Source organism: Cryptomeria japonica, chromosome 6, assembly GCF_030272615.1.
Source record: "Cryptomeria japonica chromosome 6, Sugi_1.0, whole genome shotgun sequence".
Classification (NCBI taxonomy): domain Eukaryota; kingdom Viridiplantae; phylum Streptophyta; class Pinopsida; order Cupressales; family Cupressaceae; genus Cryptomeria; species Cryptomeria japonica.
Genome location: NC_081410.1, coordinates 18703187 through 18720019, shown reverse-complemented (window position 1 = coordinate 18720019; position 16833 = coordinate 18703187). Strand labels below are relative to the sequence as shown.

The 16833-nt window shown below is 34.0% G+C and overlaps 1 protein-coding gene across 4 annotated transcripts in view; it reads right to left on the bottom strand.

Annotated features, from left to right (window-relative positions):
* The window catches only part of LOC131048023 (probable E3 ubiquitin-protein ligase ARI8), a 45098-nt gene extending 29600 nt beyond the window's left edge, over nt 1-15498 (bottom strand). Inside the window, exons 1-11 of one of the 4 annotated variants that reach the window (XM_057981846.1) lie at nt 14919-15492; nt 9409-9533; nt 8678-8786; nt 8428-8518; nt 7474-7646; nt 6968-7072; nt 6746-6834; nt 6081-6188; nt 5676-5766; nt 5431-5520; nt 5244-5291 (exon numbers count right to left, since the gene is read on the bottom strand). In XM_057981846.1, coding sequence (XP_057837829.1) covers nt 5244-5291; nt 5431-5520; nt 5676-5766; nt 6081-6188; nt 6746-6834; nt 6968-7072; nt 7474-7646; nt 8428-8518; nt 8678-8786; nt 9409-9533; nt 14919-15095 — 1206 coding nt within the window. In that variant the 5' untranslated portion in view covers nt 15096-15492. Of the gene's footprint in view, nt 1-5243; nt 5292-5430; nt 5521-5675; nt 5767-6080; nt 6189-6745; nt 6835-6967; nt 7073-7473; nt 7647-8427; nt 8519-8677; nt 8787-9408; nt 9534-14918 lie in introns of all 4 variants that reach the window. The other 3 variants (XM_057981847.2, XM_057981849.2, XM_057981848.2) reach the window with 3 other exon arrangements.
* Between the last annotated feature and the right edge of the window lie 1335 nt (nt 15499-16833).

The window sequence follows — 16833 nt, the reverse complement described above, 5'->3', positions numbered from 1 at the left end:
AGAAGTCATTGTCCTTGTGCCATTAAAATGACCAATCCAAAATAGATACTACTACATGGTGTTACCTCCTGGTCAAGATTATATGTTCCTCTAACCTCCTGCAATCAAGATTCTATCACAACTAAGTTTTTTAACTTTTTATTTTTAATATTTGTATTGTAGACTGTAGCACTTAAAATTCTTTAATTTATTTTACATTTTATATTTTTAAATTTTGTTGGTTTTCTCTCCAATTTCAACAAGTTGCAAATTCTTCTGCTGCTGAACGGAATTGGAGTATGTAATCCTTCATCCACTCAGTGAAGCGTAACCGGTTGGCTTCAAAAATAGCAGAAGACTTGGTTTATATTCATTCCAATTTGTGTCTTCTAACACATAAGGAACAACGATACAAGGATAAGGCAATGAAGCATTAGGATGTAACCCTTGAGTGTATCAACTTGGATGCAATTATTAATGATCTGGCTAGAGTCACTATGGATGATGGTAATGAGATACCTACACCTAGTGGGAGTGGCACTGCTTTGGATTCAAATTATTTTGAATGTGAACTTGAAGCAAATGTCAATGATGATGATCTTGATCTAGATCCTTTTGATGATTGATGAAGACAGAAGACAATTATTAGTTTTTATTGTCAATTTTGTAATTGTGATGATTTTCATTTGAATCATGGCCCTGGACATATATGATACATTGATATATACTAGTAATCTATATTTAAAAAATATGGGTAAATTATACCGAGAGATCTCTTATAATAGAAGGGAATATGAAGATTGCAACAATATTAGTAGTATACAAGAGTTTCAAAAATATGGATAATAATAGAGCTGCTTAAGTATGTACCAGTATTATCTAAGACAGCATGAACCTGGAATTTAGAATCATCGGATACTCACAATGCCAAGCCCACTCCTCCACTAACCTCTCAACACTACTTGATTTTATCGATCGTTCCCTTTTAAATATTATGGCACTCTTCCACTAACTTTTCAATGTAATCCTTTTTATATAGTTGGAGACAAGTGGCGCGGGTTCTATTTTATTTGGAGTAATAAAATAACACCTCCACAAAAAACAAAAGATGGCATATTACATGCATTTACCTGTCATTTGCATGTCAAATTGTTTCAAAATTGAATTTTGTTTACGGGCATTTTGATGTCATTGTAGATGCCTCTCGGCATAATTATATGGCATATGACATAAATCATAATATGATAATATTGAAATTCTGAACTATCAATTGGCATTTGGCATTGATAAATGATGAAGTAGCATACTATTAAATGTATTTAGTTTTATAATTTTGTATATTTCTTTGAATTTTTCCATATAATATGTGTGTGTGTGTGTATGGACTAACCCAACCCACAAACCCAAAGAGCAAAATAAAAAAAATTGCCTAAACCCAAGAACCGGGTTCACATCCCCGACCCCAGCCTTAACCCAAACCAGTTACTTATATTAAAAATATCTCCAATTATATGCAAAATAAACAGATACCTTCACCCACAAGACAAAGTGTGTTATATTTGAACAAGATGTTGATTATTCTTCCTAAATGAAAGATAAATGCAGATATAAGCAGCTAAGGAACTTGGAAAAACTAGACCACTGAGCAGCTCTAACCAATGTATTGTACAAAGGAGGAAATACACATCTCTTATAGAATCAGAAAAACACTTTATTATGGATAGTGGTGCCTTCAAGGACATCAGAGACAAGCATGACAATTATTGCTTGGCACAGTTTATTCAGCAAAGTGACTACTGAGAAGACGGGGATGCTTATCATCTCCTTGAATAGGAAAAGGACTGAAACGCAGAAGACCAAAATAACAAGGTAGGCTGTCCCATAGGCTATTTGTAGCCTCGTGGACATTAAACGATCTACCTATCTATCTAAACAACAATTAGACTGCTCACCATCTTTACACAAAAACAATAGCCAGGAAAAATCAAACGCAATAGCATAAAGCCTAAAAACTACCACAAATTTCTCGACTGGTTTCAGCTTCCAAATATGTGCTCAGGGTAGCATATGCTTGTTTATGTTTCTTGCATTGCAACAGTATCACAAGTTCATGGCATTATCACACACTGACAAAAAAACCAACATGTCCAGATGTCAACATTAGTTGACCTCAAATAAAAAACATGTACATATCTTCTGAGCTGCTGGTCCAGTTTCGGTCCCACGGAGCATAATTGCAAAACTCGCAAAGTACAAGCAAAACTCGCGAGCCAGATTGCCAGGTGAGTTTTGTGAAGGGTGGCTCCTCCTTGGGGTCTGAATCTAACAATGAGGCAGAGTGGGAAGCAATGGTGCATGAACTTTCTATGGCATCCATTCTAGATTGATAAAGCTATTGTGGAAGGGGCCTTAGCAGTCATAACTCATAAGACAAAAATTGAACAGAATGAATTGTTCAAATTGGAGGCTTTGCAATTTTTTTGGAAAAAGCACATTCAGTTTGTAACGGGTTTGAAAATATCTTCTCCATCCATTGCTATCAAGTAATTGGGCAGCAAATTTTTGGCTAATCTTGGCATCAATCAGATGCCTTTCTCATCACTTATTAGTGAGTCAGTGACCACCCCAACTCTTAGCTGGGTTTGGAGAAATTGTTTTCTGATTAGGGAGCTCCTTAGTATGTGGTCATGGCCATTTTCAATTTCTGAGATCATTCTTGATGTCATGATTGTGTTTCATAGGTGTCCTCTTTATATTATACCATTAATATTTTCTCCCAGCATGGTCTTATTTGTGGCCTCTCCCCACAGATTTGAGGTGTTCCTAACTTATTCAATAGTGAATTGGATCATTATTTTCTGTCATTGAGCTGTCGTTTGCCCTCATTTTAGCTTTCACACCTTGTCAATAAGTTTTGTGGCTCCCACTAGAAGTTTCTTGTTTCTTTTGTAGTCATGTGGTCAGGATCCTCTCCTTCAGCATAAAGTTTATTTATAACAATTTACAGACAATTGTTCATTGTCCTGACTCTGTTTCTCTTAATTTAGTCAAGATTAGTTTAGGCCCCTAAGGTTATGAAGAAAACAGCTTATTGAAATTGCAAGAATCCTTTATTTCAGATTTCCTGGCAAACTGGAAGAGAACGTCCCATGTAGCAGTCTAGAAAAGGGTGTTGCTCTTTTCACATCAGTCTCCTTCGCTTTTGGATGTTGCAGAGCCTGCAAGTCCAGGGGTGGGGATGTATGACAAGCATGATGGTGTCTTGGGGTTCTCTGTGTCTATTGGTGACCTCCAGGTTTTGAATTAGGAGTTGTTAGCAGTTAACAAAGCCATGGAAAAACTTAGTCACTTGGATCTGCATAAGCTTATCAAGTATTTGTTGGTTGCAAATAATCTAGGTGCTTCGGAGGTGACATGCACCTTTACCCTCCTCCCCCTTGATGGTGTTCTGCTTCAGGCTGTGCAACGTGAAGGGGTCATTGCAAAGTTGCACAGGAACAGATACAGATACGAATACAGGTACAGTATCAGATGCGAATACGGTAATTTTTCGAGACCTCTCATTTGGATATGGCATTCATAAAAAAATACATATACATATATTAAACCCAATTTTCTAAATTATTGAAAAAAAATTCATTACATAAAAGCACTATAGAAACATAATTGCTACATATTTCAAACTACTACATTTAAATATAGTTTTATTATTAAAACAAAATTAAAGATATTAATTAAAAATGTATATATTATATATAACTATTATAGTATCAATTAATTTGATCAAATTATATATCCAATATGTATTAAAAGAGTTATATAAATAAAAACAATTATATAAATTAAAAAAACTAAATATAGAACAGTTAACTGTTATATAATTAAAAAAATTAAAAAACTAAATATAAATTTAACTTGGATTTTCGTAGTTCAATTTTATATAAACTCTATTCCTGAAAACTAAATAATATCAATATTTAAATTAATAGAATTTAAAATCGAACTACTCATACTAAAAAATCGAACCCTATTAGTGGAGTATTTTATAAACTATTAAATAGTTTTTATATTTATGATTTTTAACCAAACTATATAAAAAATTAATGATAGACCCATAACCAATACTGAACTATATAAAAAATTAATGATCGACCCATAACCTATACCAAACTATATTAAAATGAACTATTAAGATTTAAAATCCAACTATTACAATCAAATTATCGAACTATTAAAGTTTAAAATAAAACTACTAAAATCGAATATATATGCTGGAAAGGAAAAATCGTGATGGAGCTGAATCTGACGGAGGATAAAATACGGGCAAGAACCAGGGAAAACAGCGCACAACTGGAAGCAACGGCCTCTTTAAAACGCCTAACCGTGACCAAAAACATCAAAAAGCCCTTGCAGACTCTTTCTGAGAGCTCACCGAAATCTTGCAGGCACAGACAAGAAATCGAATGCTATATCATTCATTGTCTTTGAGGGTTTATTTATAACAAAAATAGCTTGCTTGTTTGGGATTAAATCTACAGTTAACTGAAGATTTTTTTCTAAATTCACCTGTTTTTTTAGAAATTGCATACCTGCGAATCTGGCCCGGATGCATAAAGTGCAGGTTTACAGAAACGGGTGGAAACATTTTTCCCACCATACCACTGTCATAGCTGGTATGGACAGGTACAGCAGTACACGTACCAGGGGATGGGGGGCACCGTTTCTGGTAACCCTGCATTGATGTTGTTAAAATTTTCTGCTCTGCCCAATTGTGGAGGTGAGGAATTTGCAGTCCCTCACTCAATTGTGGTCACAGCTAAACATTGGTCTGGAGCTGCCTCCGCAAGTGATGGGGCTTGAGGTTCAGCAAGCACCATCCATGGGGAGACTCTCATCTTAGTTAGTATAGGGTGTTTTGGGGTTTGGCTCTTGTTAATAGAGAGAATTTTGTTTGCTATATTCTGGATGATGCTGTTCATCCCATGCATGTGAATGTTTTTGCTTTTGATTGTAGATATTATGGTATGTTCTTAAGTTTGTAATTGGTTCCCTTTGTATTTCAAGGACAAGGGTCCCTATACAACCCCCTCTACTTTAATCAAAATAACCAAATCCTAAAGAACAAGACTAATAGTTATTTAAAGGAACAACATTTATGTGCATAATTCATCAATGCTTAATATCATAACTTTCTAGAGCTAGGAATTTACATCTGCATCCTCTAATGAGTTCGATGATTTCTTACAACTGTATATGCCTATTACCTGAACAGCTTGCATATGCTGTAAATCTGAAAGTGCCTTGGCCCTAGACTGTTATGCATAGAAATTGAATCAAGTGTTAGCTGATAAAAGCATCCAAGAAAACACAAATAATAACATCAGAAAAAGAAGCCATTGGACATCATGAATTGAAAAAATTCAAATCGTATAGAAAATGTTAGATGTTTACTGATTCATTGGTTGCCCATCGCTCATAATAATGGGTGTATCTCTCCAATGAATTTTTCGCCATCTCTCTTCTCCGCTCAGATTCATCATACTGGACAAAGAAAATGTATTTAGCATATCAGATTAACCTTTGAAATGGTATGGATGATTTATGAACTGGTAATCCTATTAGTCTTACTTTTATCTATTTTGTGGAAAAATAAGTCGAAAAACTGAACAAAACAGCAACAAAAACGATAGACATACAACTCCTTCTTGCTTTGCAGTTTCGTATCGATTGCAGGCATAAAAGCCACCTGTGCGTTCCCCATGTTCTGACCATGCACCAAGGCAAAGCCTACAGCAGCACCAAAATCAATATGTAGAATACATCAGCTAGTTTACCAACACTAGAACTTAGAATGTAATTCAATTGGAGTCATAACTGCTTACTCAGCAGCCATGAACATTGGGAAACCTTAACAAAATCCTTAAAATGCTCCATGAAAAAGAAATTCGGTAGAGCATAGCTAAATATAAAGTAACTGTTCTATATACAAAAATCCAAATCAGATAAAATGAAACAATATCATCCTAAGCAACACAACATAACTGGAACTGAATTATTAAATTAAAAAAAAAATCATTTGGACCATTTGATCATTTACTTACCAGCAAAATTCAAATTTACATGGAGGTGTACAAGTAATATGCATGCAACCTTGATTTTTCTCAATTGGGCGTTTACACTTTGGACAGGGCTTTGAATTAGCGAGTATCCTGGATAAACATCAATACATGAGAATGGATCTCAGTGAAAGCAAATAAGAATTCGTGAAGACAGATAGCAAAGAAAAGCTCACACATGATTCTTGACAGCTATATGTCATAACTAGAAAGAGGATTTGGGTAACCATCTTCAAATCTCACAGTATTATCTCATTTTCCAAGCAACGAGCACTTTGCAGGATGCAACTTTTAAGGTATTTGGATTCATACGTAATATATTCAACATACACAAGGGATATGACAACTACTTTCTGATACAAGAATTGCAAGAACTAGTAGTAGTAACAAATGTCTTAAATGCAAAATCCTGACACAACAGCCATCAAGGGACTTGACTGTTGCTTTCTGATGATAGACTGGAGCAGTAGGATAATATCTAAATTAATGAAATATACCAATTAATTCAAAAACTGTCAAGATCCTCGAGCCAAAATACATTGAATCTGATCAGAAAGCAAGCTGATCAATTCAAATAAGGTGAGGAATAATTGGCAGAGCTAGCATTTAAGAACTAAAAGAGAATGGAGTAAAATATTTATTTTTATTACCAGTTCATGTTTTCTGATTCTGCACTGTTCTTAAGAATCCATTTTTCTACTGTTTCACAATCAACTGGACGATGAGCTTCCTCAGAACACTGCATAGGTTTCAGTCAAAATTATAATTATTTAAGTTTCAATCTAAAATAATTAAAAATCAAGAACAATCTGCTGGAAAACAAAAGCATTTGCTAAAAGGACTATTACAGAGCACAATATAAAAGGAATTACATTATAGCAAAAGTTGTATGAACATTTGCAAGTAATATCGTAGCACCCACTTCCAATGACAAAGTCAACACCGTACTCACAGCCAGGAGCAGGACACCATTTGGTCTACAAGTACATCCAAACAACAATTTTCAAGCAAATTACATATTTCATCCTCTCTGCCAATCCCAAAATGTACTTAGGAGACAGAATGTTGTAAATTAATAAACAAGCAAACATCTGGCACAAGAGGAAAAGATACACTAACTCCATGTGTTCCGTATAACAACCAGTCATTAAAGATTATGGAAAAGAAACATGACCACTTAAATTATCATTATTATCACAAACCAGGAAAAAATGGAGCTCTTCCTAAAGATTACTAAGACAGGAACATGTATATTCTTAGAAAATTATTCAAAAAAAACAAGAAAGTTGCTCTGCAAACAAACTCAAGAATTGTCAAACTAGGAAAAGACAGTATTTAAACAAATTTAACTTCTTCAAGACCAAGCAAATAATCAAACCTTTCTATTGTCTTCAACATATGATCTGAGTAGGTATCGTGTATATTTTGTTCTATCTTCATCAGAGACCAAAGAAAGCACCATATTCTCATCAACAGCAGCACCACATGATGGGACTGGACATCGTAAAGAAAGACATCCGGGTCCATCATTAACAGAGGTGTGAATATAGCCTGCAAAGCATAACCAATTATGTTGATAATATGGTATGCAGGACCTTTACTTACCAATAAATGAAATGTGTTCCCTACACATCAAACTTACTGGATTCAAAACATTCTATCCACATACAAAAATGTTAACTAAATGATATTTGGTATTGAAATGAATAGAATTCCTGAATCCTAACATGAAAGGAAGGTTGAAACTGTAATATAAAAAACAAAAAGAAATACATAAGCATTGATCTCCTCTCTCCTAAAAATACATCTACTTTTACAAAAGCATGCAGAATCTTTTGCAACTTTGAAACTCGTAAATGGACACAAACCAAGCAAGTTCCAAGAGTAAACTGAAAATGGCAACAGTAAACAATGTGTGCTGTTTTTAAGGCAGTGAGACATCTTTGGACTGGGATCAGACAAACATGAAAATCCAGATCCAGATAAATACAGAAATTTCTATGTTACCTAGAAAACATCAAAATGAAGCTAAGATTTGTACCAAATGCCACTGAAATATAACAGATACTCATTATATAACAGTCATCTACACTAATTTCAAATCAGCTAGTGAATGTCAGTGAAACTAAGGAGTACATTGAATAGAACTGCAAGTCTGCAACCAACAGCTAAATTTAGGCATAATTTATCCGGTCTCAAGAACAAGCTAATGAATTGTGCATGCACAATCTACATTCACAAAAATTGCTGATTAATACCTAATAATTCAGTCTTCAGGATTGTTTTGATTCAAATAGCAAAAATCTAACTAATATTTAAGGCCCATACTAACCTGTCCAACATCCTTTACAGAAATGATGGCCACAAAAAACTGCTTTCATTCTATCATTGGAGTACGTGTCGAAGCAAATCCCACATTGCAACTGCCAGTAAAGGAAAATAATTAAAATCTCTGATAGAGAACAGCCAATTTTTACAATAATTTAGTGCCATTACAATACAGAATATATTACAGGGAATAGATATCAAATACAACTACAATAGCTTGTCAGATGTAAACTAAGCCAGCTCTGATATATTACCTCATTTACATCTGGCTTAACCTCTACAGTTGGCTTTTCCAACAGCCCTACCTCTCTCCTCACTTTTGCCTCATCTACAAACCATTCATCATTCACCTTACTAACACTCCTGCAGAATGACACAATTCATATCTATGGATTAGCATGCCACCAATCATAAGCCATGAAATAGATTAAGGCAATAATAATGGAATACAATTAATCAATCCTGCATATAAATAAAAAAAAGACGAATGGAAGATAAATGGAAACTGAACCAGGCAATCAAACAGAGAAGAAAATGAGAATCCACATGTGAGACAATGAAAAAAACAATCATCGAGGAATTTCAAGAAAGAATAAGTATATATGACAATCGTGCTGTGCAAAACAGCTAATCCTCAAGACCTCATTAGTTCTCAATATCAACCTTGAAATTGCGAGCTAGTATGCATATTACCAATGGTATTTAGATTGTTATATTCAGACAAAGACTACATTGAGCAAAAAACCAATCATTATGGTAGTCATATAAGAACGAACAGTCATGTTATAAGGAAATATCTTGTCAGAGTATGCATGTTTGTAAGGCTGTATAGCACTTCCAAGTTTCTCATTGGGCATAAAGTGCATTGTATGACAAGTTGACAAGTTAAAAAAATATGTTATACCTTATGAATGCTTTGCTGAAGCCAAGGATTCAACAAATGCACAGAATATAAAAAATAACATAAAAGCAATATGTACTATACCACTTGAAGTGACGCAAAAGAATGCCTGCTTCAACTTTAGAGATAGAGAGAACAGAGGAAACATTTTCTATAGCCTCTTCCTGGCGTTCACGAATGTCTTGCTCACTTAAAATGGTATAGTACATCTGCATAGTAATAATCAAATTTTAGTAATTATGGAACTTCACACCAAAGAAGACCACAAAACAACACAATCTTAAGAAACAATAATCTAGAGGATAGAGAGATAAGATAGACAGTATTAATAGTAACAATCTCCAGCAAAAAATTCCACAAGCCTTTTGCTAAAATATTCAACAAACCTGGAATTAATTTTCATTTAAAAAAGAGTTATTTTTTCCAAAGAAATCATTGCATTTATATTTTTCATTTGAAATAAGCATACACACATGTATAGAGAACTCAAAAATAAAAAAATCTTGAGAAACATGAAAACTTTATTTAGATAAAACGAAAACGGAACAATTATGTATGACTATAAATTTCTGCAACCTTTCTTCAAAATGTTGATTGACAGTACTTAAAATTACCTTTTTATGTAGGCATTAACTTTTGAAAATGGTAATATTTAACAGTATGCTGAATAGTGAATATTAATAATATTTATAGCGTGCAACTATAAATTTCCATACCCTTAAATCTAACCTCTTTATGTAAACAACAATCTTTTTAACTTGTACCATTTATGACAAGTCATAACAATATGTATTTATTATTTTACGATACTATATCAAATCTTAACAGAACTAGATCTTACCTATTTGCTGCCAAGGACCCTCCCAAATACATTCATAATCCTAATACTTAAGTTATAGGGTTGTACATGAGTCTGTCTCAATTACTGTTCATAATTCTCCACCAAATTACATTTCGGTCACAATATGTATTTATTATTTTACGATATTATATCAAATCTTAACAGAACTAGATCTTACCTATTTGCTGCCAAGGACCCTCCCAAATACATTCATAATCCCAATACTTAAGTTATAGAGTTGTACATGAGTCTATCTCAATTACTGTTCATAATTCTTCACCTTCAACTTACATTAATATATTTATTGTACCCAACTGAAATCTTTGCCCCCATTGCATCTGCTCCAAGCAGGAGTAGGTATTAGCTCAAATTTATACAGAAAAAGAAAACACCCCTTAGAGTTAGGTGACAGATATAGTGAGCATCAAAAATTGACACCTTGTGACACAAACATCAGATTCTATAGATTTTGACTGTCCTAGTTTCAACACTTGCAATCCTCAAATTTATACAGAAAAAGCAAACACCCCATAGGCTCAGGTGACAGATATAGTGAACATCAAAAATTGACACCTTGTGACACTAACATCAGATCCTATGGGTTTCAGCGGTACTAGTTTCGACACTTTTAATAATATGCACTACCCTGTCTCCTTTGATCTGAAATAAATCACATAGGTAGAAGGATGTTTTGACACCACATATCAGCTCTCACACACTAAAGTTCTAAACCATCAGCCCAAAACACCAATTTCTCAAGGCAAAAGCATGACTCAAAGATAAAGAATACTATCTGAATAAAATCAGTCTTAAATTAGCAACCCAGAGGACATCGAACCAAATACATCTCTGTGATCAACAAACCTCGAACCAAATACATCTCTGTGATCAACAAACCTCGAACCAAATACATCTCTGTGATCAACAAACCCTTAGAAAGGGACTACAGAAACCCATTTCTGCCGTGAAAAAATATCATGTGACGGTCATTTCTAGCAAGTAACATTAGATATTAGCAGAGCAGATTCGCTGGTTTTTGAATCAGTCTGGAGTCTAGACAAACCTTACAGCTCAGAAATTTGGCATTCAGTCAGAAATCATTGCAATTTCTGTTTCTACACTTAGATGACCTTTTCTTTGACACATTATTGATTCAAAATAGTTTAGTTCAACAAACACGATCCTCCATCAGCACCTTTGTGGACACCAAACAAAATCTATAAGAACCCCGAAGGTGCCCTAACTTTCAGGAATTGTAAAAATAAATGTAATATAGTCAGTTGTTTCAGTGACTATGTTGCCAATTCATATTTGGACTTGGCAATTTGCCAAAAAAATCACCAGGGCTGGTACGGCTGAACATCTTTAGAGTTCAGTAACATATAACAGGGCATTCACTTCCATTGCAGATATTAGGTGAAAAGAGTGACATAAAAATGGTTCCAGTCGGTAATTATGTCAAGGGCAGACAAAAAGAGCCTAATATAATATAAACTAACAAGCATTCTAGAATTCTTCCACATGCAGATTTAAATTTTAGGACAATAAAGCTGTTTATTCCCTGGCATAGATCTAAAGCTTCTTCCCTGATGGAAGTTAACCCTTTAGAAAGGCTCAAAACACTAGGAAGAATATAACTATGCAGTTGGATCCAGAAATACATCTCAGAACAACAATGATATCTATTCCCTGTAATAAATCTATTAATATAACTTTGAAAACCTTCACTAGACTTATCAAAGTAATTAGCAAGCCTACCTGATGTGACAGTAACAAATGGTGATGGTTTTGTCAACATAATCAACACTAGAACTTGAGAATTGGAAACCTTGATTTACCAGAAAATCTTAATTTACTGAACATCTAATATTTTTTAATTAAATTCCTGGTATCTATTTGTTGAATATCTGATGTAATTCGTATACATAATACAAAGCAAGTACCCATGTAATTATTACAAATCTGTGTATGCAAACATTCGTTGCTACTACTTCTTCTAAATGTTACCAAATTGAGCATAAAAGAATAGAATCTAGCAGGAATCCCTACAATTTTCACAAAATTTGGTATCAATCTTAAACACAAGATTGCATGGGTACGGGGGTACTCGGAGACGCTGGAGACTGGTATCAGTACCGGTACGGCTATTTTTTCAAAATAGGAGACGGGGGGTACTTGGAGACGCCAAAAAAAATTTAAATATAATTTAATAATTTATAGAAAATCTGAAAATATAATGACATTGAACTTTCAAAACAAGAATTAACATTAACTTTGAAGTTTGAGTACACAAATGTGAAATGAGTCAAATCAAAATGTCATACAAATGTCTGAAAATGGAGCTCACGCCAGTGGTTTTTGCTTCTGCCCATGCATCGCATCAAACTTTTTGACTTTAGCGCATGTTATTTAGGGTGGAGACGGGAGGGTTCGTTGACGTGGAGTCTCCTATGTGTAGAGACGTCTCGTGACGGGTCTCCGGTGTGGGAGACGCGTACCAGTCTCCGGTTCGCGTTCTAGGGGGTTGGGTTCAGGTACCCATGCACAACTTAAACAGCAAATCCATTTCTTCCCTTTCTAATATTACTTGCAATATTATCCTAAAGCCAGCTTGTTATAGTAGTGACTAGCAATATTACAACAGAAGCTAAGACACAAAAGCCATCCCTCCCCATGCATATATTTATTTCTTAAAATTTGACAATTGACATTAATTTGCAAAATTCCTCATATTTTCCATAAGATGTCACTTATGTTTTAGTTTGATGACTAATTTCTATTCATCCGATGTCTGACAGTTTAGCTATCAATTCCATCTACAAAAAGCAACCTAAAGTTTAGCATTATTCAATACAACTTTGCAAGCATTCTACTATTTTTCCAAACCTGAATGAAAATATTAAGACAACAAAAGCATGTATTTTCAGGCATAAATCTACTCACTTTCTTGGAGAATTTTAACTCTTAAGTCTGCTACTTACTTGTTAGACAAAAATGCTAATTCTTAAAACACAAAAAGCCCTTAAATTTCAGCTTCAAATAATAAAATTTAACAATCATCCAAGAATTTTTCTCCTAATAGTAAATGTTTATAAGAAATTGACCAAAACAATAATCTAGCAGGTATCCTGAAATTCTCAAACAGATTGAATCAAACTTACACACAAAAGCCATTTCTTCCCTTTCTCACACAGCTTGCAATATTAATCTAAAATCAGGTTATAATATGATAGAATTTAGCAATATAACTACCAAATTTGTGCAAATTTGAAAAAGCAATGCTATTTCTTCCCTGGCAATTTCCTTTTTCTTCAATGGCTGATATTTATTTGATCAACATCGAATATTTTATTTGACAAGTAGCTGATATTTGTCCACCAATAATAATAGAATTCAGCAATGTTTCTAAAGAACTGTGCACAAATTTTAAGATAGAAAAGCAATTTCTTCCCTAGCATGTACTTATTTTTTGAGTGACTGGTATATATTTCTTAGATGCCTAATCTTTATTTGTTTGATATTTATTTGTTATATGCCTCGTATATATTCACTACATGCCTGATATTTATCCATCACAAAAAAGTACCCAAATTTCTTCATCTTAATACAACAAAATTTAGCAAGCATCCCAGAAATTTTCCAAAAGACGAATACAAATTTCACGAAAAATAATGCATTTATTATCTGGCATAAATTTATCTACTATATTTCGACAATCTACACGAAATTTGTACAAATGGTTAGCAAAGCTTACCTGTGGAAGTTAATAAATGGGAATATTTTCATCAGAGTCCTAATCACTGGTATTCTTAAAAAAGAGTTTTCCTTTGCCAGCAATTTAGCAAAAGTATCCTAGAATTTTTTCAAAAAATCACGTACAAATCTTACAAGAAAAAATGCATATGTTCTCTGGCATAAATTTAACTACAAAAAAAAATTTTAAATAATTAGCAAAGCTCACCCGTGGAAGATGATAAATGGTTATATTCTCATGAGAGTCATAGTCACAAATGACATTTTTTCTTTGCCAGCGAGTGTTTGTTTCTTAATGTCTGATTTTTCTTTATGTATTTACCAAAATTAAGCCTAAAAAGATTAGAAATTAGCAGGTATCCATAAAGAATTTCACAAAAAGTTCGTATCGAACATGGACAGCAGATCCAGTTCATCCGTCTAAGAACACTTGTAGCATCAACCTAGATTCAACTTAATATAACATAATCTAGCGATATCAATGCAGTGCTGACCACAAATTTAAGCCAGCAAAGCCCATTCTTCCTAGTCTATATTTATTATTTAAATGTATGATATTTATTTGTTAAATACATCATATTTCTTTGTTAGATATCTGATATTTAGCCACCGATATTATGTTCCTTAGGAAGCAACTGAATTTTAGCTTAATATAAGAGGTTCTAGCAATTTTACTACAAAACTTTGCCCATATTTACGTCGGCAAAGCCATTTTTTCGCTAGCGTATATTCATTTCACAAATGCTTGCTATGTATTTGTTAAATATCTGATGTGTGTAGATTAAATGCCTGATTCTTATTTGTTACATAAGTAATATTTATCCGCTACAGAAAGAACCCTAATTTCTACTCGATACAATAGATTGTAGCTACCATACTTGAATTATGCGCAAACCGCAACAAATTTTACGACACCACAGCCATTTACTCTCCGGCATAAATCTCTTTTCCAAATTGAAACAATCTACGTTAAATTTGTCGAAATAATTCACAAACGTACCTGAGGACGGCGAGAAATAGGGATATGTTCATCAGAATCATCATCGGTGCAATTCTCAACAAAGCCGTAATCTTCTTCTTCCTCCTCTAAATAATTGTCTTCCTCGTCTTCGTCCATCGCAAAGCCTTCGCTGTCATAGCCGTCATTCGCGTCATGCATATCGTCCTCAGAGTCCATCTCCTAACCCTAGCAAAAAAAATTAATGAGGCCTGTTTCCCCTTATCCCTAAACAACAAATTCCACGGGATTAAAACCCTAACAAAGAAATTTTCTGTTTTTCTTTTCTCGTGCTCTGCTTCGATCACTACACGATACTATACAAAATGCCAAGCCAGAAATCCTCAGAGAGCCGCTCAAAACCTGGAAATTTACAGTATTTACAGCGCCAATCGAACAGGCGCGAGAAAAAATAATTGAAGTCTTTATCAATATGAGATTTTTACGAGACGGCCGTGAGGATTTTAAGGCCGATTGGCGAGAAATTTTGAATTTTTTATTTTTTTTCTCCCCTTCGACGAGGGTTTGAAGTGCAATATTAGACGAAGAATCTATTGTATCACTAAGTTTTTAACTACGTATTCAGTTCTTCATCTGAAGCAAATTAGAAGCGCCGCCAACTTTGGCTGGTTGATGTGGAAAATATTCTAATCATGTGACCAGCGGCTAAGGGGTTAGTGGTGGACACTTAGATTAGTAGTCGGTCAAAGGCGCCCACTATAATAATGAAAAAGGAGAATACTAATATTAAAAGAAGAAAGGGAGCAGGCGAAAATTAATGAAAGGTTAAATGAATATGATTCATATGGAGGAAGAGAGATTGGTGGGGGCAAGAATTTCTAAGAGAGATTTCTTGTATGACTTTTTATCCCTTGCTTGTTTCCTCTGGCTTTTAAAGCATGCATTTGACTTAGGCTCACTTCAACTTATCATGCCTAGAGCCTCTTTTACTCTGGGTATCAAAATTTTACATAGTTTTATTGAGAAAAGTAAGTTAAGAATATTATGGATTGTGGAAATTTCATGGTTATAATGCTTATTAAGTTATCAATTTTTTATATTTTTTTCGACTATGGGAAAGGACTCAGTAGTTGTGCACCTTAACTTTGCGCTTCTCAAAATCCTACTTGGAAATTTCAAATCACTCCAATTTTTTTTACAGTAGCTTACTTGGCAAGTCCCCTACTTATAACTAAGGTTTCAGGGCCACATCATCAAATATGATGCCACATCATCATGTTTTTTGCCAAGGTGTCCAAAACAGCCCCCAAAAAAAGTGAGACCAATAGGCGTGCAAAAGAGACCCCAATAGTTGTGCAGCTGATATGGCATCACCTGATTGGTTACTTTTTACAATATTGGTACATTTCTTAATAACTATTGGTACATTTCCTAACAAGTGTTGGTACATTTCCTAACAAAAATTGATATTTTTTGTTTCAAACAATAGGTTTTATTTGTTCAATTTTTGGAACAAAAGGTATCAACAACCCTCACAACAATTGGTACATGCTCAACTACTGGGTCCTTTCCCCTAGCTTTGTTGTTTTTGGTTTGATTGTGTGTCATTTTTTAATCATCAACATTTCGTGATCTATCATTAGAATGAAAGAGAGTTAAAGAGATGTGAAATTCTTAGTATGTGGTGTTGTGATGGAATGCTATAATCCATGCGATTATTTTTGTTGTTTTTTGATTTGATTATGTGTTACTTTTTTTTATCATCAACATTTCGTAATCTATCATCAGAATGAAAGAGAGTTAAAGGAGATGTGAAATTCTTAGTATGTGGTGTTAGGATGGGAATGTTGTAATCCATATTTTTGTTGTTTTTGGATTTGATTATGTGACACTTTTTTTATCATCAATATTTTGTGATCTATCATCGGGAATGAAAGATAGTTAAAAGAAATGTGGA